Source organism: Scaptodrosophila lebanonensis, unplaced genomic scaffold (genome assembly GCF_003285725.1).
Source record: "Scaptodrosophila lebanonensis strain 11010-0011.00,11010-0021.00 unplaced genomic scaffold, SlebRS2 tig00000024-arrow-pilon, whole genome shotgun sequence".
Taxonomy (NCBI): domain Eukaryota; kingdom Metazoa; phylum Arthropoda; class Insecta; order Diptera; family Drosophilidae; genus Scaptodrosophila; species Scaptodrosophila lebanonensis.
The window spans coordinates 974,124-998,446 of record NW_022060538.1 but is presented as its reverse complement, the minus strand read 5'-3'; the positions used below and the strand labels follow the sequence as shown (position 1 = coordinate 998,446).

Sequence of the window (24,323 nt, the reverse complement as noted above, 5' to 3'; positions counted from 1 at the left end):
TGGTACTTGGTATTGATCAAGCATTGCACATTAAATAAATATATAAATTTATACTTGTGTTCCATTGATTCTAAGAAAATATATTAGCGAAACAATTTCACTCAAGTACTACTACGCCCACAAACTGCAGGAGTGGCTTCGCTCTTCTTCTTCTCTTTGCTTCTGCTTGGAGCGGTCACCACTCAGCAGAGGAAGTTTGTTTGGAAACTGCTTGCTCGACTGTAGCTTCCTTACTCAGGAAATTTAAAATATGATACAATATTTGAAGCTGGGCAAAAAGGTTTTTGTTTTGGCTAAACCGTCTGTGAAAGTTGAACGTTCTCTGAATGAAGCAGTTTGAATTTTTAGTTTTTCATGCTTACCTGCAAATGAAATAACCTTCATGTTCTAAAAGCTTTGAACACTATTATTGCTTAATGTGTTTATGTTTAATGTATTTTTAATACTCGAAACGAAACATAGAAAAGGTAGAATACATAAATAAGGTAATTAAATCGAATATTTTTTACATTTTGCAACTTTTCTACATTTTAACTGACATTTGTTTGGTATGATTTTCTTTTTAAACATTAAAAAACACGTCTTTATTTATTTATTTATTTTTTGATACCTTCTCAATTATTGCAGTTATGTACATAATAGGGGGCTTTACGAGTAGCTGAAATACCTGTGCGCATTTTTCATTAATTAACCGTTGTTGTTTTTGTGTAATTTATATTTGGCTTGGTGTTTTACAAATACGATTACTTTATGATTTATTTTCTCTTGTTCCTAGTGTGACTTACTGAAAAATGTGCCTTTTTACATACATATTTTTATTTTACAGCTTTCTTGGTGGCACATCCTTGAAATAGAACTAGTTTCCAGACATTGTGTGCCCATTCGCTTGGCAATTCATAGAATATTTATAATATCATCAACTTCAATATGGAATTGAATAACTGCGTATGGGGGCTGATTCCTTATTGAAGTTAGGAGAGTTAATTATTTATTACATGCTGATTTTTAGCTTTTACGGTTAGGTAAGTGCTTAGAACTAGAATATTATCATACAAACACTCTTATATATTAATTAGAAAGGCACTTCTCTTTTTAACACAAAATCGTGATACTACATGTAATAATCGAGACAAACGCAAACGTAACGAGGCATTGTCTGAAAAGCCCTTATAGCATAAATTACATGCTAGAACTTACATACTAAATGCAAGAGATACAATTCTATAAAAACCTGAAAACGACTCCAGAAATACGAAGAAATATTTCACATTGATTGGCTGAAGCTTGGGCGGCTAATATTCGCGGGGAACAAATGTTTATTGACAGAATTTCGAGCAGAAACAGCAACTTAAACAGATTTTTATAATGTTGAGCACAAACATTTAATCTAGGATTAATCCTAGATGAAGTTGACACCAGTGGCCTCTTGTTTTCAAACAACAACTGAAACATAAGGTCAGAAACAGTTTTTTAATGCCAATCATTTTGCACTGTACTTTAAAGGGTAAAAATTGTATCTAAGGTTCGTGCAAAGTCCACGCTGAAACAAATTAATCTAGATATGCCCGTCCGTCTGGTTTAAAGTGGGGATTGTCTGACCAAACTGGACCACTTCATATATAATTCCCTGTCTTCAAATCAATTTTCATATTTCAAGGAAACTTATTTTCAAAACACTATATCGCCCCAAAACTGCGGAAATTAAGGACAATGGGGGAGGGGTTTTTTGTTTTTGCTGTAATTATGCTTCACGTGTATCTTGGGCTTAGGTACATCTTGGTTAACTTATGCACGTGTATGGTATTGAATTGTTATAAGAATTTCTCTAGTCGTCCAATTTCAAAGTAATGTGATAATGTTGATGACTGTTTCCACATTGTAGATTGAAAACTGTTTATAACCATTTACGTTTAGCAATCAGCCACTTAAAGGTACCAAGGGGAAGTAGAACTAATTAACAAATGAAGAGCTGCCACCACAATTCTATCCCTTCTACTTTCAGGGAACAGTAAATATAGAAACGTCTTTCTATCTGTCTGTCAATCCCTCCAGCTGCTTACATTGTGCACCGATGTCGATAGAACTTCTGAACCAGTTGGACATTATAAAAAAAAACTCATAAAACGCTTAAAACTCGGGAGCCGGACACTTGTGTACCTTTCATGTGCCCCTCTCGCAAAAGTGCTTCAACTGAAATAAAGTTTCTGGCTCTAATCGTGATATACTATGGTGCACCTATTTTGATTTAACTTAACATGTTGAGGCAATGAAACACATGCATTTGATAAAGATAACTAGCAGGAGTCATTAATCATAAGCATTTTCAACATTTCACTTCACAGAGATTTTTATCTGTTAGTATCTCTATATAGAGACAGATACCTAATAGAGGAAATTGAAATTATTTACTTTGCACAACCCCATGACAGCCTGTACTCGTATTTGTAGCTCTACGAATCACAAATAATTAAAAACCTCTTTGTAGACACTACAAACAGTGTATTTGTCGTTATATTGATTAATTTTGAAATTTTTGCACACATTCATATTGCACCCACGGAATAGGTAATTTGGCTATATTGTTGCCTTGGCTTCGTCGCGTGAGCATTCAAACAATATCCACAATTTCTTGCTGTACCATTAAAATCTATATAATCTTATAGCAAACAACTGGCATGGTTTGTACTAATCGAAGTATAAGAGACCGGTGACAAGTAATGAGCGTAGGGGAAAATTACTAACATGAACATAAGATATACAGACTATGGAATAATACTCGTACTTTTATGGGAACTTTGAAAAAGCATCGCTCTGACTCGGCTGCCACCTCGAAGCTTGAAAACAAGACTGCACGAATTTGTCTAATAGATTTTAAAAATATCAGCCATCGAACACTAAAAATGTGTTTAAAAAAAGTTTAAATATGTACAGGAGAGGAATGTGGGGAAAGTACCCTGCCCTCCGTTCGCTGCTCTCAATCGCTGTCTTAACCTACATACTCGTAAATAAATTTGTTCGGAGGCCTTTCGGATACGTCCTAAAATTATTCCACTCATTAGGTATTTAAAGTCACCGAAAACTCATCCATATGATTCATACTATAAATTCAAGAGCTCATACCCAGAGCAACCGATTTAGCAACTGTAAAAGAGGGGGAGGCTTCCATCTCTACTCAATATATGTCGTTTACGTGGTTACTGAATTTGTTGTTCTCACTCCTGCGAATTACTAGATGTGTGTTTTTTTGTATTGTCGGTAATGCTAGATGTGGTGGCGGTCGGTGACTAGGGACCTACAGCAACCTGTGGAGTCTCGGCAGTCTGCGAACCTGTGCTGATATCGGTGGCTGGCTTTATGTGGACCGGGACGTTTGTAGAGGTTGCGTTAGCAGATGCTGCGATACTGACGGCTGTGGTGTAGACGTGGGGTTCACAGCCCAGACTGCTCTGTCATCCGTAGTACAGCTGCGAACTAACGGGCATGCCGGTGGAGAGGGTGCGCGGCGAGCTACCGTCGTATGAGAGTTGTGGCATTAACGCTGCAGCATTTGGCTTCGGCCGACGCAGCATCGTTGTGCCCGGCAGATGGTTAATCGGTGCAATCACAAGTGACGACTGCATCTGCGAGGTAGAAAGGTGTGGATGCACAGGCGAAGCAGCAGCTAGCGCCGCTGGTGGAGTTGGTGTGTTGTTTGGTCGCTGCAGAATTCCATCAGGACTAATAATGTAGCCGGCGCGAAGGGTAGGAGCCGTCGTGTATTGCGCTAGTGAAGTAATGGGCACCATAGTACCTTTAAAGCAAAACAACCCGAATATAAGGGTGTACAAAATATTAAGGCACTACGAGGTTAACTCACTTATTGCACTGCTGCCCGGATGGCCACCAGCAGGTGAGTTAACACTAGCCTCGATTACGGTAGCTGGGGAAAGTATGCTTGTCACAGGGCCTGTAAAAATTAGGTCTGGTGACTGGCGTGCGCCAAGCAGTATCGGATTGTTAATCAGACCAGGAGTACTGCTATTGCTTGAATTGCATCCAGCAGAAAGTTGGCCTGGCGCGAGACTGGTATATAAGCTACTAGTTGGTGCCACGTAGTTCTGCAAGTGTAAGCAAAAAGCGTGACGGCTGCCTTCATTCTTATCACATTAGACACGAACCTCGTTTTTGGAAACGCTAGACACTGGGATACTGGTAAGATCTATATCACCATCAATCTCCGAGACCGTGTCGTTGAAGCCGCTTTGAATAATCGTCTCGTCCGCCAATCCACTCAGACCGGCCCCTTTTATCGAGGAGTTCGAGAGGGTATCGCTCGCAGACCGCCGGCGCCTCTGCAGCACCAAGCGAGTGGCCAAAATGAGAATGCAGAAAAGCACTCCTGAGGATGCTATGATTAGCAAATAGAAGTAAAGCCGTTCCTGGTCATCTGAAAATAAAATGTAAACAGAACGTGAGCCGAGGGCTCAATAATATAAGCCGAAAAGGAAAGCAAATGGCTGTGAATATTGAATCTGTTGCTCCACATAATCCCCTGGATACATTTTGGGAAATTTGAAATGTTTCATGGAGACAGTGAGAGAAAAGTTGATTAATGAACGATTTAGTTATTTTATAATTAAATAATAATTGGCGGAAATATGGAACTCTCTGTCTGGCAGGATATTACTAATTTTGATTCGTCCACGCAACCTCCTCTTTAGTAACCTTTGTTTGAATTATTGTTTGTCAAACAAACGAGTATATGAGTATATACTTCAATTTATCTATTTACTGCTATAATTAATTGTTTTTTTTTTCCACAAACTTGGAATATTTTTAAAGCCCTCATTAAAAATTAATTCAAAAAGACAAGCCCTCATTAAAAATTAATTCAATAAGACGATTGATATATATACATAATGCAGCTTGGAGTACCAGAAATGCGACAAATTTTGTGTGAAAATGAATTGTCTGTCAGACCCAACCCGTCTGCGTGCTTGAATCACTAATATTCGTCTTTGTATACGTGTAGTCTAGATGACTTACCTTCCAGACTCAGGTCGGCGCTGTGCGTCATTGTTGGGTTCATACCAGTGGTAACGCCATCCATGCCCAGGGAGCTGTTCGTCACAGCAGGATTGTTTTCAGCCCTAGTCGAATTCGTAGCAGGGATGCCGGTTGCCCCACCGTTTCGTGAAGTCTTGGATGTTGTATTACTGTATAGTTTTGGTACCGCCTCAGACTCCTTGTAAATGAGCTCATCGTCGTACAGGTCATTGATATCGCCATCAAAATCGTCTGATTCGTCAGGTTCAACTTCAGAATCGTTGCTCTCTTTGAGCACTTGTTTAGGAACTGCGATGAAGGAAAACAATGGAAATGTGCTCAAAGATTATGTGGTCCATTTTATTTAATCATTTTATTTCACCACCCGTTTTTGTTCCTCTACTCACCACATGTGTAAACAACCTTCAGATACATCCGTGAATTAGGTTGGCATGGAGTGCCAAATGTATTTGCGTCGGCTGCCAAGTTGCATCGCCGTCGACCATGGCAGATTTGCATGACTGTCTCAGTCGCATACGACGCTAGGCAGGCTGTAAATTTGGTGGGCAGACGAAATGCAAAGAGACAAAGTATCAGTATCAATGAGACCAAAGCCGTCCAGGCTCTCTACTTACTTTCTTCCCGTACACCCAGGGGCTGTGGGCATTGTATGCTTTCGTACTCAGTTCGCCCGAAACTGGCGCTGTACACAGCGATGCGGGAGTAGGGATTGCACTCCAACTGGGCGACGTCATTGTGGCAGGCGACTTTGCTGCGGAACTCGTCTGAAAGTGATCCAAATATTTAAGACCCCACATCTCTCTACATAGACGTATTCCCCTTATTGTATACATGCAGCATATACACGTAGTATGTAGTAAGTAACAAGAAAGGAATGCTAAAGTCGAGCAGGCTCAACTCTTAAATGCCCTGTACCACCCCACAAAAAAGTAATTAAATTAATTAATTAATTTAATTTAATTAATTAACTTAATTAATTCAATTAATTAACTACATTAAATATAATATATTCTATGCATGCATACATATACATTTACATTTACATCAGAATCGTGCCTTATGCGTGTTTGTGTACTTGTACATATGTATGTATGTGTGCATTGGGCCTGGTTATATGGCTATAACTTTCTTTCCGATCATTCTATCATAATGAAACTTGGTATACGGATATATAATCACTAACCTAATGTGACTACCAAATTTTAGTTCAAAATTCCAAGAATTACGGGAGTTATAGAAAATCGTTAATAGGGGGGGAGTGTGGGGGTGGATCAGAAAAAATGAACAAACTCGTCCTATGGTTCCTAAATGAGACGAACAACTTAAATTAGGCAACTACAGAATCCTGCATTTTAAAGAATTATTTTTCCCACAGAGTCAACATATACAAAGTGGTGCTTTGCGATCATTATTTGGCCAAATATTTGAAACTAATGTAAATAATCAAAGAGGAAACAAAACAACATGTTTTCAGTATTCCATCTTAAAAGTACTCCTAAGCTGCTATAGACCCATAATGTACTATACAAGGAAATTATAAAATCGTTTTGTTTTTGTACTTTCGTTTGTTTGTCAGTTTCCATTACCCATTACGAATTCTAGATTCACCAAATGGGGAAGGCACGCTTCCCTATATCTAAGAACGGAACACAGTGAGTCGTTTGTTGGGGAAGCGGGTCGGGCGACGACTTAAAATGTTGACTTACAGGGTCGACATTTATACGCAACTTCGACGATTTTCCGTTGCTTCGGGCACGGGTCGTTGCTGATTACGTTGGAACTGGTGGTGCTGCTATGATAACTACTGGTTCCAGACGCATCGCCCACTCCACTGGTGCCTTGGCCGTAGAATTGCGGCGACCCATGAAATTTGCAGTGCTTCTTTTTTTGACAAGCCTCCACGACTGTCTGTAGCAACGAGTACTGTAAGAAAAGAAGAAAACAATTTTTCGAATCACCAAATATATTTAATACTCTATTTAAATATACTCTAATCTTTTCTATCTTATTCTATTTAATTTCATTCATTCCATTGGACAAACTTTAAATTTTATGATAACTGTGACATTTTTATACCCTGTACCCGTAGGGTAAAAAGGGTATATTAGGTTTGTGCAAAGTATGTAACATGAAGAAGGAAGCATCTCCGACCCCATAAAGTATATATATTCTGAATCAGCATGACGAGAGAAATCGATCTAGACATGTCCGTCCGTCCGTCCGTCGGTCCGTCCGTCTGGATGAACGCAAGGATCTCAGAAACTATAAAAGCTAGAATAACCAAAGTTGGCATCCAGATTCTCTTAGGTCCGAGAAAGGACGAGTTTATTTTATTTTTTTTTAATTTCCCCCCCTTCTCCCGCTACAGAATTTCGTCAATAGCGTCCACATTTCAAATGCTACCTAAACCAAACTTTGCACACATAATATATGTTGTTATATATAATTGTCTACTGTTGTTCAAAATTTTATTCAATTCGGTCAATTCTAAGAAAAGTTATTAGCGAAACAAATTCTCGCCAGTTCAACCCCCCCAAACTGCAGCAACAAGTTCTCTCTTCTTCTTCCTCTTTTTGCTGCTGCTATGGGCTGCTCAGTGACGGAAGTTTACCTGGGTACAGGGTATTACACTGTCGGGCTTGCTCGACTGTAGCATTCTCTCTTGTTTAGTTATGCTTCTTTCACGATGGTTGCGACGTGATTCGAACCGAGTGCGTACCCAAGGAATGAACTCACATTGTGCGATTTCTGCTAGCTCGTTGAATTAATTATTGTTGGAAGAATTTTAATACAAAATATGTGTGATGCTATGATTGAATATGTGCTATCCGAACAGATATTATTCTTGAATTAGGAAGGAAGGATTCAGCTTATTGCATTCCTTTTATGGATTTTTTTCAACAAAGCCAGCTATGACTCATAACTCACCTGCAAAGCATTCGGCCACATGCAATTTACGGGAAAGTTGTCTGCATTGCTGTCGATGGCCTGAGCATCAGCCGTCTCCGTCGACGAGCCTGCATTAGTGGAAATGGCACTTGTGCTGCTAATGACGTCTGCGGGTATAGCTCCGTAGCCGCTGCTCATGTAAGGGTTTGGCAATAGCTTATCGCTTGGTGAGCCAAAGATGGAGCCGCGCCATAAGTGCTTTGCCTTACCGCGTATCTCCGCTCCAGCTCGTGCACTGCTTGGGCACAGATCTTCAATGGTATAACCATCTGAAAATATAAAACCGAATACCGGGTAGATCAGGCCACATTTACGAGCATAATATACATATACATATGCATATACATATATATTAACACTCACCTTTGCCAATAAATTTGTTGTATTGAGCAAATTCTATGGATATACTAGTGCCTCGCGGGCAAGTAATCATAATCTGATCCGTATCGCAGGCCGCCTTCTGGTATGTGCGTAGCGTGGCCGACAGCAGAGCTAGGTTATACGAAAATAAAATACAGCTTATTATTATCATGCATATAATTAAGCAAAAGGTCAATATACGACTAAGTGGTCTCATATTTGATTAAACAATCCAATAATTTCGATAGTTATGGAGCAGGGGCTCATCGAAAACAAAAAAAAAATCTTGTCCTGATTATGGGTTTGAAGAAGAATACCAAGGTTGGTAGTTCCAGCTTATATATTTTCGAGCTCCTTGCATTCAAACAGACGGACATACATATAGTAATATTAGTATCATGTATAATGTATAATACATATAAAACAGTCGAACTCTGCGCTCAGTTTTTTTTTACAAATATCACCATGGAGCCTGGCATAGCTCAACGAGCTAGCAGGAATCTCACAATGCGAGCTTGTTCCAGAGTAGGCCAGCTTAAGCTCGGAACCATCCAAATAGACTTGCGCAGAATTTAAATTGGCAGGCTAGCCATACACGATTCCGTCGAAAAGACCTCCCCACCCAGCAATAACAGTTAGGGCCGTAATTTAAATATTTAATTGTAATGAATTAAATAACTATATTATATTAAGATTTGACTACTTATCGTAAGTCTCCGAGAGAAAAGATTCGATAAATAAAGAAAACTTTAAATAAAAATATATTTTTTTCTAAAGCACGGACGAGATCTTACGATCTTTCTTGAAATCCAAACTCGTACGTCTCATATCGTATGAACAAAAGTAAAAACAATCCTTAAATAGAATCACAACGTTGTTACAAAAAATATTACAACTAATGTAGAGCTTTCGATTAGCTTCCCCCATTGAGATGAACGATAACTCAATCGAAGGATATAGACACACATTTCAGATTTCAAATATGTTGACCATAATGGGATGAGAAGCGTGTGTTTGTTCTGTGCAACTGAAAAACAAATTTATTTGAAAAGTAAATATTAAATTATGAAATATTTATTCTGAAATAGAAATCAAATGAAATTCGAAAGTTTCGTACCTCGCCAAAACGGCTTATAAAACGCCGAATGCTAGAGCCTGCACCCTGTACTCAGTAATTACGTAATTGGGGCTTCCAGAATAGTTTGTATACTATTTTAATTTATTCTATCTTTTTTATGTACTCTCAACTTTCTTCCTGTACTAAGTAAACTATTCAGGGTGGGCATATTTATTTTGAAATGTCGTCAATACGCGTTCATGCAGTTCTGTGGGCTTTATAGATTGACAGTCTAATAGCTATTCTAACCCCTTATAGCTATACCGACTTGCTTAGTCATGCTGATGAGCATTATACGATTAATACTTTACTCTTTAGGTATAAAGTACAGTAAGCTCCTAATAAATGATCGAATGTTGCAAATATTTTACATATAGTAGGTATGTTTTGCATATAAGCTTTATTTTAATTGAATTTTTTTATTATCAATATTTTTATTTTAAAACGCAAAATTAATTAAAGATATAAGATTGGCATTAATTACGAAGTAGAATAATACAATTAGTTATATTAGTTGTTCCTGGATATTTGGCATTATGTTTTACAGAAAGAGATTACGAGTATTTATATTAAAAGTAAAATTAATGATTAATGTGCTTTTTTTTGAAAAGGTCACTGACTTACTATATAAGTTGCACAATATACTTATGAGACGAGCCAAACGCTTACCCAAGGGATCAATGCGAAAAATTATTTCACCGCTGGCACTGGCCACATTAAGCGCGCACAGAAAGGATAGCATTATATACATGTACTTCACTTGGAAGTAATCCATTTTCCTGTAAGGAGAAGTGCGTCGAACGCATGGCCTCCGCACAGGCCTTACGATTGGGTGTTCGGTTGGGATAGAAATCCGTATCTCCATACCCGGGACATCACAGTTACCTTTTAAGATTATTTTCACGCACTCCTGCAATAACATTATGAATCAGTTTCTCATCAAGTTCCGAATCGATTCATGACCACATATAACACGAGCCTTTAAAAAATAAACAGCCCTACCGTTGCTTATTTTGTTGGCATTAGTTTCGGACCGATTTTTGTTGTTGTTACATTTTTGCACATTTTTTTGTTGATTCTCTTTGTGGATTAAATTCCCTGTGAGTGGGCTTCAATTGAACAAACATATTGACAAACTTGTAAATGCATCTTTAGGTTTCCTTAATAAACATTTACTGTTCCCTTTTATGAAGCCCTATGCAGTTTATTTAATCTTTTGTGCTTTTGCTTCCCAAGTCCCTGATCATTCTAAGTACGTGTATACTATTTATGTACACATTCATATCGGTAGGACTGTATCAGAAACATTCTTATTGTGGCGTCTGTTACAAATACATTACAAATCCATTACAAATATATTGGGTGTTAAACCTAAAGAGCCACTTGGACAGTTCTGCTTACTTCCAGTACATGAGAAAATCAAAGCTATTATCCCGTCTGTCAATTTCCGAAATGTAAGTTTTGAAATACATATAGTACAAGTATAGTATGTAGTTCTTTTGTTTCAAAGTTTTAAGACTGAGATAGTTATTTTAGTTTCTATTTTAGCGGACTTCACGATTTTTTAATAATGTACATCAATTCATTCATCTCAGCAGAGAAGAAAATTAATTACTTGGAATTAATATCGACTCATCTTGCCATGCTAAGAAATAATATTTTGGCTCGTCTGAGTTCGCCTCCTTTCGGTTGAACGAAACCGTAAAAGCATTTTCTCAATTTTGCACAAACTTCATATAATAAATTAAAGTTATTATAATCATCATGAAGTATTTCAGTCCCTGGTACAAACATTAGTGCGCATACTTATGCTTCGACTCGCCGAAGCTTACATTACCTTGCAAGCTTACTTGCCAGCATCAAAAACATACAAACTACTTATGTTATGATATATCATCAGAAATGCTAATGTTATGCTGCTTACACACACACGTATATATCCACCAAGGGACGAAGCAAATCGGCAATACGCATTCGTACGAGCCGAGGGGCGCCGAGGGGCGCCGAAGGTGCGCTACGCTTTCGCTCAGAGATAAAAAGAAATCAGTCATCACTCAACTATCAAGGAAGCAAGTCGAGGACGCATGAATGATTGAATACACTGGGGAAAATAGTAATTGATTCCTTATACGTCAATATACACATGTACACGTGTGTATATATGCATATACATAGCTACGGGTGCTACACATACAATGGAATGGAGGTTGCATTTCAAAACGCGCTTGCACCGGAAGAATTCCTTGTGTTAATACAGGCAGATGGACAGATGAACATGATTAGTCGGCGAGCCAAGGATACATACGTATGTACAAGTATATACACTACACTACACTACACTGAGTGTAACATCCCATGTCCCATGAGATCTATGTGGTTGGTATTGGTTTGAGAATTATTATTAACCACCACATGTGTACTCATATAGTAGTTTGGTTGAGATAGCCGTTGTAGCAAAGAAGTTAAGGCGGACTGTTCTCCAGTTCAGTAGATAGTTCCTATGGCAACTACATACGAGTATATGATTTCATGCTGAAAAGCTGTGCTAAGATAATTGTATTTCTGATTATACATCCGACACAATTCATTCGCAGGAGGCGCTATCATCAAAGAGGCGTATCGAAACAGGACAAGGCGTGATGGAGCAGTCTGATGCACGCATACGCTTCTCCCCCAATGCCGAATGCTGTCAGCCGATTGGAGTCAGCCACACACTCATTTTGCATACATACATATGCATATGTCTACATATGTACATACATGCATACATAGGTGTACATGCATGTGTAAATAGCCGCTTGCAGACGGGATACACAGGAGTATTATCTAGAATCGTGGTATGCTTTGACTACTGGACTGATGCGTTAGTTTTCACGTATTGTGCGGGGCTTCATTGGGACATTCAATTCGAAAGTATAATTTACAACCAAATCGGTAAAAAAAAAACCGCAAAAACACTTAATTTGCGAAACTGAAAGACCAACTATGTTAGTGACTGTATAAAACCTGTCGATTTTTTTAATTATTGGGTAGTTGAATAAGAAGTAACTGGAAACGGGGCTCTAATCTGCATTTAGTTAGGAATTCCAGTATTGTACTGCTGCTGTACATTAAAGCCTGAAGATTGTGGCCGCTTGTGGTGTAGAGACGTTGAAAATGTTACTGCTATTGTTGTTATTGCTGTCCTTTATATATCGTTCGATTTTTCATCATGCCACAGCGGTCCGACACACACGCCCGCGCGTACGAAGGCCTACTTCGCGTCTGGCCACATAAAGGACCGTGTGCCTTAATTGCGCGACGGCTCCGACAGCGAAACCGACTCAAAATTCCACACGGACTCGGCCGAAAGCGGCAAGACGGAGATTGGGAGTTGCTTCGGTGAACCGTTTCTATCAAAAGACGCCCGCGTGAGCCACGGTCCCATGCGTAGCTGTGTCGTTTTATAACTGACTCGGCACTAGAACAGCAATGAACATAATACCGAAGCCAGAACCTACGAGTCATAAGTCACGCTATGGGAAATATTCTCTTCCGAAAGGACAAGAGTATCATTATCGTTAGAGGCGGCTTTTGCTAAAGCAATGAGAGTGCGCATGCTAGATAACAGAGGAAAGGAGAGCCTTGCCAAATAGACTCAGGCGTGGAGAGCTCCAAACTAGGTCAGCATGACGGTGAGCGGTGGGGCCCTCGCCTCATCCCTCTCTCAATAAACATATATACATATGTGTGGATGTAGTCATAAACGCAGACGGCGACTTAGGTAAGTAAGAATGTTGCCATGGTGTCTGAGCCGCATTTAATCGAATGTAACGTTTACCATCAACTTTCACATAGATTTAGCCTATCGTAGACCAATTTGGGACGCTTGCTGTATTCATACGCCTACTTATTGCCACTAAGTATGCATTGGCTTAATAAGTCGCTTTGAAATCAGTTGCAAGCAAATACCTGGCGTAGTTAAAGTTTTGAAGTGTCATGTTAAAGTTTTGAAGTCATTGTGCGCTACATAAATGGTATCTTGTTGAATAGCTCTCAGTTCATTTAACAACTGATACAAATTAAACAAAAGAGAACGCTCCAGGCGACCGCGTCCGACAGTGAAATACCCTGTACAGAGACAAACTTCCGGCATAGCAGAATCAAAAAGAAGAAGAAGAGCGAACTTGGTGATGCAGCTTGTTGGCGTACTCGTAGTACAGGAGTTAAACGATTTCGTTATTACGTGTACAAGTTCGGTTTATTTAGCTTTTCAAATGTGGACAGTATTGACGAAATTGTGTAGCGGCTACATACCAAGTTTGATTAATGTGTGCTCAGCCGTTTTCGAAATCCAGGCCTACATCCAGACGGACGGACAGATCGACGGACATGTCTAGATCGATTTCTATAGCCATGTTGATACAGAATACAAGTATAAGTGTATACTTTATGGGGTCGGAGATGCTTCCTTCTGTCTGTTACATACTTTGCACAAAGATTGCAAAGATCTCTGGCAGCATAAGAGCTTGAAAAACCAAACATAGCACTCTAAGTACCCTAACCAAAAACATTTTATATTTAAAGTGCCCGTATGGTCAGACTACCAATCTACCCCTATACAATTATTAATTGGCGGCTATATTTTTTTTGATTGTATGTACATATCCATTAAATTTTATTCATCTTCATCAAATTCTTGGCGCTTTTCTGGCGCCAAATCTACATTCCCAGAATTGCATAGTACAAATTCAAATTTCCATATTCAAATAATTGTTTTAAAATTTCTTATTTAAACCAAATACATATAAACATATTAAATTACTTCATCAAAAATGAATGATGTTCATAACAAAGTATAAATCTTTATCAATAAAGTGTGCTCCTTTCAATTGAATTTAATCTTAAACCATTCTAATTTCCAACCATTCCTTTCAAATAACAAATACTATTCCATAGTCATTGCAATATTTTTCTCAACTTTCATTTCAAGTTTTGTGTAACTGATTTGAATATGCAGAAAATATATAACAATTTAATATTTTTATACCTAATTCGAATTTTTAAGATAAAATAGAGACAAAAATTGATTACAATTCCCAGCTCCCAAATGAATGAAGTGGATCGCAAGACAAATTAAGAATAATTTATAAATTGTGAAACAAACAATTTAAAAAGCGTAAAAATGAATGCTAGATTTATCAGGCCCAACTCTTGGATACACTGTACCCGCTCATAAAAAACAAGTAAGGAATGCTAGAACAGAGCGGGCTTAACTCCTTAATACCCTGTACCCACTCCTACAAAAAAGAAAACAATTTCAAAAAAATTATAGAATATTAAATTCAAGAAAATTAAATAAATAATTAAAATTAAATAAAATATATTCAATACGTACATAAATATGTGGTGACATATGTTTATGTACACTTTCAGCAGCATACATTTGGGCGTGTATGTGAGCAGTACAGAATTAAGTCGAAGCAGCAAGAACAACAAAAACAACACCTGCGGGCAGAGCTTGAGCAGAGGCTAGACTTATGACTATTACTTTTTTCATAATCAACCTAACATGATAAAACTTAATATGATAACACAAAGGCACTAGCTAGAAATTCTAAAAACTACAGGAGCAATGGATAATCACTTATTGTATATCATATTGTATTTACATTGAGGAAACCTTCTCTAAACAATAAAATATTTTGTACAATACAAATTATTGTATTATGTTACATATTATTTGGTTAATTGTTTGTGCTTAATTAATTGTAATGTAAATTTATTTATTTAATTTAAGGTTACCGGGAATATAAGAGCCGGACGACTTGACATAGATATGGGCATTTCTCTAATGTCGAACGCGACATTCGAACGCATTCAAAGTGAAGAAAAACATATGCCCAAAAATAATTTTGTTCTCACAAAAGGAAAGAGTTATAGCTCTTGACCAGCTCTATTATTGGTGCTAAGGTGGATTTTGCGGATTGGTTAGTTTTTCAGATAGTTTAAAAAAACCAAGGCATTCGCACGCGACATATACAGAAGTCGCTTTCTCGGCGAACAGTTCAAACACTTATTTCAGCGAAACCTGAAGGAATATTTTAATGCGATTAATTTTAAAATGTTATGCATTGATGAATCTTCCATCATATTTTTATGTTTTACATTATATGCAATTAGGCATACATATAATGATTATAAATGAATTTAAATATATGCTATCGCAACAAAACGAATGAAACTGGGATAAACCTGAAATGCTTTTTTTATTTGCCACACATTTCTATTATCGAGGGCTCAATGGCTCCCTTTACGCGAGAAGTAGTCAAAAATTTCATTCCATATACTTGTATATATACATCAATTTCAGTGCCGGATTAAACCAGCGCGGGGCCTGTAGCAAATTCTCTCAAGGGGCCCTTGGTTTGCTTTAGGTTCTCAAGTTTAGGGTATTAAATAAAATAAAACTGTTACAAATAAACTTTGATAGATTTAATATGGGCAAATTTAGAGATAACACTTTCAATCGACTTCTCTAAGCAAATCAGGCTCTATATTCAACAAAGTGAAATGATTAAGACGTTGTTGACGTTTTAATACTGAAAAAGAACGTTCGCCACTGCAGTTAGTGATCATGAGAGACAAGGCAATTTATAAGTTTGGGAAACACGATTTTAAAGAATTATTTAATTTATAAAATTTATTTAGTTTATAAAATTGCTGTTCCAGAGGCTCCTGTTTCTTGCTGTCAATAACAGAAGTGAATAACGTTTTGTTTATAATTTGAATAGTTTATTTTTAAATTAACATGAAGTTATAGCCATAAATATATTTGCTGCCCAAGCGCTGCCCGCAGCTGTTGTTGATGTTGGTGCCTTGGTTGACTACAAACATGCTCACACAGACACGAAAAGTCGCGCATATACATTCATACACTCACATAGACGCGATTGCTTTGTATATGTGTATCTTGATTTTTTAAATAAATAGTCCAAATATATGTACAGAGTATTTCAAAGTCGGGACACTCGACTTTAGCTTTTTTACTTGTTACTTGAGACTCTGAAACACGTTGCTCTTAATATACCGTCATAATCGATTAAAAAAAAAGGTCAGCTATGTTACCTCATAAAATGAATCCACATTTAATAATAAATCAACCAACCACAGTAGATTGGATCGTGACTGAGTTAATAAAATTTAAATAGTTCGCCTGTTTTCTCGAAATACTTACAATCGATATTATATTAAAATCGATTAAAAAGTACAATCTTAGTGACGTAAACTCGCAAAATAAATGTATACCTACATATGTAAAAAAATTAAAATCTGGCCGCTTGAAGGGTAGAAATGTGGTATAGATTCTAGTCTAAATACAAGTATACCGATTTTAATTGAGCATTAGAACATCAACCTTAAAAAGTTCGTAAAATACCTACTTATTTTTACGATTTAACGTGACGAAATCGAGTTTTTGATTTTTAAGTGGAAGTGAAGTATAGCCTAAGCGCTTCGCGTTTCACTCATAGTCATGCAAGATACTTTACGCTCCTATCTAAATTAATATTTTTATACCCTGTACCCGTAGGGTAAAAAGGGTATATTAGGTTTGTGCAAAGTATGTAACATGCAGAAGGAAGCATCTCCGACCCCATAAAGTATATATATTCTGAATCAGCATGACGAGAGAAATCGATCTAGACATGTCCGTCCGTCCGTCCGTCTGTCCGTCTGTCCGTCTGTCCGTCCATCTGGATGAACGCAAGGATCTCAGAAACTATAAAAGCTAGAATAACCAAAGTTGGCATCCAGATTCTCCTAGGTCCGAGAAAGGACGAGTTTATTTTATTTTTTTTTTTTGGAATTTTCCCCCCCTTCCCCCGCTACAGAATTTCGTCAATAGCGTCCACATTTCAAATGCTACCTAAACCAAACTTTGCACACATAATATATATATAATTGTCTACTGTTGTTCAAAATTTTATTCAATTCGGTCAATTCTCAGAAAAGTTATTAGCCAAACAAATTCTCGCCAGTACAACCCACACAAACTGCAGCAACAAGTTCTCTCTTCTTCTTCCTCTTTTTGCTGCTGCTATGGGCGCATATAACTCAGTGACGGAAGTTTACCTGGGTACAGGGTATTACACTGTCGGGCTTGCTCGACTGTAGCGTTCTCTCTTGTTCTTATATATAAACTTATATTTAAAAGAGCAAATATCAATGAATTATGTCTCTCATTAAGAGAAATAATAATAATAATTAAAACAAAACGTGCAAGGGAAATGTTCAAAGCAGAACATTTGCAGTTGTTCGACGTTGCATTTGAATCTTACGAAATGTGTTATGAAAAGATGTAAAATTTAATTAGAGTAGTTAAATTTGATAGATTCTCTATACAAATATGTTAAAACATCATACTTTTACAGACTTTGAATTTTTTGGCTGCGGTTGACATTTCTGTGGAAATGCCCATATATAAATAAGAGATATAAAAATAATTCGGACTCTTTTTACAATAAGTAGTATATATTTTAAAGTTCAGTGAATTGCGATTGTGTTGCTATAAATTTGTCCCTTAAGAAATCCTTTCATTAACACAATGTTCTATTACGGAGTAGTATGGCATTTACCGTACACATTTATGAAACAAGCTGTGCACTTATGGGAAAGCAAGCAGTTTTGTGTTATATCACACGTACGTAACAATAGATACCATTATAGATAGTACTAAATAACAAGCAGTATGTATGATGTAGTTTGACAACTCACCATACATATATTACATAGACAACTGTTATACCGTGAACTAACTATCAAGCAGTTCACTCTGTGTACACTATATTTTATAAATATCGATGCAGTACACAACTACCAAGCAGTTCTGTCTATGTGTACAATTATACTATATGGGGAACTGTTATACCGTGGACTAGCTACCAAGCAGTTTTGTATTTATTGTGTATTTTAAAAATAGTATGAATGTCGCGTATAAACACCAAGCAGTTTTGTGTGTATGTACATATATACATGCATACATATTTAATAAATAGCATGTATAGTATTGATACCGTTTATAACAATCAAGCACATTAATTGTAATAGCTTAATATCCTGGTAGTCATAGCTATTCAAACCCTGTTTGCTGTAAGTTTTAACTTTAAGCTAGCATTAAATAAATAAATAAATAAATAACAATCAAGCAGTTTTTTCTATGTAATAATTTATCAATTATATGTATGGGTGGTGCCTACGACTACCAAGCAGATTTATCTATATATGTATGTTATATATACGTACAATGAGTTTCTTCAACTGAACACTTATGTATGTATATACAGATATGGGTATTTTTTAAGGCAAATTTATAAAATCTATAACAACCGTCAAGCAGTTTTATCCACACATTATTCGCATATAAAAATATTATGGCACCATCTTTTGCAACCAATTGGATAAATCTTCCTATGTTTAGCAAACTCCGAAATGAGTGGCAAGCAGTCCCCAATATAACTTTTTGGACATTCATATACATATGTGTGTGTGTATGTACGTGTATGTCTATTGTAAGATTTAGGTATAAGCATTAATTATAGCCTGTACCCAAAGGGTGAAAGGCTATACTAGTTTTGTGCGAATGTATGTAACAGGCAAAAGGAGGCGTGGCAGACCCCACAAAGTATATATATTCTTGATCAGGGTGACAATCCGAGTCGATATAGTCATGTCCGTTTTTCCGTCTGTATGCACGCAAGGATCTCAGCAAGTACAAGAGCAAGAATAACCAAACTTGGTATTCAGATTCTCCTAAGCCCGAGAAAGGACGAGGGTGTGATTTTTTTTCTGATACACCCCACCACTCCCCCGCAATTCGTGTTTTTTTGTCCATAACTCCCGTAATTCCTGGAATTTTGAACTAAAATTTGGTAACTACATCCCATTATGTGTCTGTATGCCAAATTTCATCATGATAGGTCAATTCTGAAGAAAATTCTGGCTATAACCATAAATAAAATCGCTGTCCATTCTCTGTTTGTAGCTCTGCCCGCAGCGCTGCCCGCAGCTGTTGTTGTTGCTGCTTTGGTTTAGCTTTGTGGTGCATACATACACGCATATAAACACGCAGAGTCATGATACTGATGTAAATGTATGCTGTTGAAACTGTACATGAACATGTCCTTAATCTAATTAATACAATTTTTATACCTTGTACCCGTAGGGTAAAAAGGGTATATTAGGTTTGTGCAAAGTATGTAACATACAGAAGGAAGCATCTCCGACCCCATAAAGTATATATATTCTTGATCAGCATGACGAGAGAAATCGATCTAGACATATCCGTCCGTCCGTCCGTCTGTCCATCCGTCCGTCTGGATGAACGCAAGGATCTCAGAAACTATAAAAGCTAGAATAACCAAAGTTGGCATCCAGATTCTCTTAGGTCCGAGAAAGGACGAGTTTATTTTATTTTTTGAAATTTCCCCCCCTTCCCCCGCTACAGAATTTTGTCAATAGCGCCCACATTTCAAATGCTACCTAAATCAAAATTTGCACACATAATTTATATATAATTATCTACTGCTGTTTAAAATTTTCAATTCTAAGAAAAGTTATTAGCAAAACAAATTCTCTCCAGTCTAGTTAATTTTGATTTATAAATCGGGACGTCCCGCCAAAATTGGAGCGTTCGCCAACGCTGATATGTACATACATTTAAATTTTTTATGCAGACGGTATCCGCCTATATACATACATACATATATAAGTATGTATTAAATTTTTTAATTCAACACTTATTTGTGTCTTCAATTCCAAATATGATTGTTGTGAATGTAAAAGGTGTGTTTCTGCTTTTGTAAATCGCATGAATACACTCACAAAATAGGCTTAACGGTAAATGACACTTAGATTTGTTCAGAATACATTTGTAGCGTTGTTAGCTAACACTAAAACGGTAAGTCGCTGTAAATATGCGATCAGTTGAGATGCTAGAGATGGGCATGTGTCGGATGCTCTATGTGATAGAGCATCAAAACTATCGATAGTTGAATCCGTCGATACAATCAATAATTCCATCGAAGTTTAAATGCAATTAAAGGAAAATTTAAATAATAACATCTTATAATTTATTGAGATCAATTAGAACAAATCATATACAAACATACATATGTACATCTGCCCGCAACGCGAAGCAGAATGTGCGTAGGTCCGCTTTCGGCTTCTGCTTTACTATCGCTTACGCAGTCGTTGTCTAGCGACGGTAACTGTAAACTTTTGGCATTTTGCCTTTGAAATTAACAGGCGTAAATGATCAAAACGAAAGACGAAGCGCGAGCCAAAGACTTGCATTTGTTGTTGTTTTTCGTTTTAAAAATTTGACTTAAAACCATAGAACATTATTAATTACAATCAAACAACAGTGCTCGATTGTCCAATGTATACATACATACATACATACGAATGTACATACATGCTATATATGTACGTACACAGGCATACATACATACATGTATGTACATATGCATGCATGTTTCTCTTTACTTTTAAAACCGTACGTAGAGAGCTGCACACATCGACACGAACTGTTGCTTGTTCTGTGTGTCAGTGTGTGTATACGATGTCCCCAACTATTTGATATTTGCGTTCTTTGTAATTTGTTGTTGCTGCATAAAGTTACTAATGAAAACCCCAATGCCAAATGTACTAAACAAAGAAAAAATTACTTTTAAAAATGTTAAATAATTTTTAATTAATTAACATTTATTGCTCTGTCAGTGCAAGCCGAATGAACATACATACATACATAGATGTGTACATGTACATAGATGTGTACATACGTATGTGTGTACATTCACACATTTTGCTTTGGCTATTTCAATCATTTGCACGCAACTACACGAACAGCTGCTTGGATGTGTGTGTGTGTGTATTTATACTTAGTTGTCCCCAACTGTTTGATTTTTTTTATTGTTTGTTCTGCCTGCATTTGTAAAATGCATATTTTGAAAATCCTTGAATGCAAAGTTGTAGATTTAGTTACGTAGAGTACAGTCCCCAAATTTGAAATCGGTCGCAAAAAATGTATAACAAACTTTTCATTTGAAAAGGTGAATAAATATTAAAACCCCAATAATTCAAGCTCCACCACAAATTTCGAAAATCCGAGTATGCAATTTTGTTTGTATTCTTTTATAGATTATAAAAATCAAATTTAAAGTTGATCGGTGCACAAATGCAGAATTTTCAAACATACTTTGGAGCTCGTTTTCCCCCCTTTGGAGCTTGAATTTTCCAAAATCCCTTTTTAGTGGGCACCTTCACTATGATAGGATCTTTGAGCCCAGCTTCATAGCTCTTGCCGTTTGGGCTGTGGGCTGTTGATGCGGTTTCCTTTTGTGCCCCATTTTTTTTTACAGGAAAACTCCCATATTTTAGTCCCCAAGAAAAATAAAACCAAGTATGCAGTTTTTCTTGGAATTCTTTTGGGAGTATACAAACTAAGTTTGAAGTTAATCAGATGAAAATTGTATACATTTTTCATACAAACGTTGGAGTCTGTTTCCCCCCCTTTGGAGGTCGAATCCAAAATCCCTTCTTACTGGGCACCTACACTATGAAAGGATACTTGAGTCAAAATTTCAGCTTCCTAGCTTTTACCGTTTCGGCTGTACGTTGATCACCAATCAGTCAGTCAGGACAAACTGTTTTATATGTATAGAAAAGAAGATTATATTACTTTAAGCTATTTAACGAATCTTCATTTTTATTTTTGATCGCTATGCGTATGTAAGTACTTACATAATAAAGTGAATTTATTTTAATCGCCTAAATATAAATACAAGTATGTACTATACAATTAAAATAAGAGCAAAATTTAGAAAATGTGTACGTATCCTCTTATCCGGACACTCCCCTTGGCCGGACAAAAGTTGGTCGACGGTGGGTGTCTGGCCAAGAGAGGTTTCACTGTACATACATACATATATACATACATACATACATATACCCCTATCGCCTATTTATATTTTGCGACGAAGTTGCAGTATTCTGTTTGCCATTGAGCTTGGACTAAATTATGGATTGTGTTGATGGCGCCTTTGGTTGTCCACTTTACTGCTATGAATGATCCTTGTAATGGGGCTTCTCTTGCTGCGACGTCTACCCGAGTGTCTTGGGGTATGTCTTTAAAACCAGATATGAGGTGGATTTCGACCAAACGGTTTTGATTTGTCTCTATTATCGAAAGTTGTTCTATCTGGATTTCTGAAGGAACAGGGTACCCCCGCGGTTGCCTCTACGGATAGCTATTGTTGAAATATCTAGGAAAATGGCATGTTCTAGTGATATTTCTATCAATTTTGTTTGTGCAGAAGCTGTCAATAAAATTGGAGTTATTGTAGAGGAAGGCTGCCTAGGAGCGAGTATTTTGTACTGAGCCATTTGTGAAGCAAATTTTTTAAGCAAAAAGTACTTAAAAAAAAGGATTTTAATAGTATAAATAGTTTCCGACACGATTCGGGTACCAAATGCATGAGTAGTGTTCCAAAACACGGCCCAAGAGGTAAGTTTGGTGATGAAACGAACATTGAATGCTTTTGACCATCGTTCAATTACATAGAATGTTGTATAATTAATTAATTTATTCATTAAATTATTTGTTCATCAACAAAGAAATCACTCAACTTGAAAGGATAAAAACCTACACGGGCCAGGTATGCCCCGGTTAACAGCACAGAGTTATTGGTACGCTATTAGGCCTAGCAATTATAAAATTAAGAATTAGGAATTTAAAAATTGCTACGTGACCTCTATCGGAGCATGTGCCTTATTTGCAGTAATTTTAATTCATATGTATCATTCAACTAACCGCTTAAATGTATCAATGCTATACATATCTATTTTGAGCTTCAAGTACCATCTCTCCACAATTATCAGGAAAGCAAAGACTACATTAGACTTTAAGAAACCCTAGGGAAAGGACTTTGATGGTCCTCTCCTCTCTCCTTAACTTGCCCAGCTTCTAAGCCTCTTACGCTCATACGCCAATTATTGGCGATTCAACAACATAATTTTTCCACTACACAAGGCGCAACACGATAGAAAGCTTTCTTTCGAGATCGAGATCTTCCGTGTCTCGGACTCCCATTAGTTATTAAGCCAAGCGTGGCGTTTCAGTTTAATTTTCGTCACCGGCGAGTGGCACAGTTGCCATTTCTAACAATAGATCGGAGCCCCCCAAAATAAAAATTCATTTGACTCGCAAGCTCTCCTAGCATATTTAGATACTAAAACTATCTAATATATCCACTTACCCAATTTCTCGCCGCACAAGATACAGTGCAAGGACTGCGCCCAGACCCACAGGAAAACCATAAGTGCCAGTCTCGGGTCCATTCCGATTCCAAAAACCAAAGCAGGCAATATGTTGCACAAATTATTTTTAGATAATCGGTTTAGATAATCGGTTTAGGTGTTTTTTATTTTATTCAACGGCAACCTTAGGTTGACTCTCATTTGCGTAGGGAATTGGACGAGCTTATGTTACGAGTCGGTAAATAATTTATAATTTATATTTCGCAATTTGTTTGTGCTAATTTTTGTAAAAGTAACACTTTATTCAACTTTTTATCACTCCCGTTTTATTAGTGGTGGGCCAATTTTTATCTTCATGTTGTGCTCACATCTTTGTTTTCATATGTCCTTTATTAAATTGTACATTAGGTGCATAGACTTTCCCGCCTATTTGATGTCAATAGACGTTTTATTTTTTTTTTTTCCTTTTTTGAGTTCATCAATATATTATCTACAAAGAAAAAACGCGAATTTCATGAAATTAGGTGCGATTAAAAATAAGTTTTGTATAATATAG

The 24,323-nt window shown here is 37.0% G+C and overlaps 1 protein-coding gene across 1 annotated transcript; it reads right to left on the bottom strand.

The window, feature by feature from the left end:
• Positions 1-524: 524 nt before the first annotated feature.
• Positions 525-23,848, bottom strand: LOC115621899. The gene is made up of 10 exons (XM_030515728.1): positions 23,767-23,848; positions 8,359-8,487; positions 7,975-8,264; positions 6,753-6,969; positions 5,661-5,810; positions 5,433-5,576; positions 5,026-5,334; positions 4,158-4,426; positions 3,857-4,097; positions 525-3,790 (listed from the first exon to the last, which is right to left on the bottom strand). Exons 1-10 carry the CDS (start codon positions 23,846-23,848, stop codon positions 3,450-3,452), a joined length of 2,172 nt encoding a protein of 723 aa, XP_030371588.1. The 3' UTR covers positions 525-3,449.
• Positions 23,849-24,323: the final 475 nt, after the last annotated feature.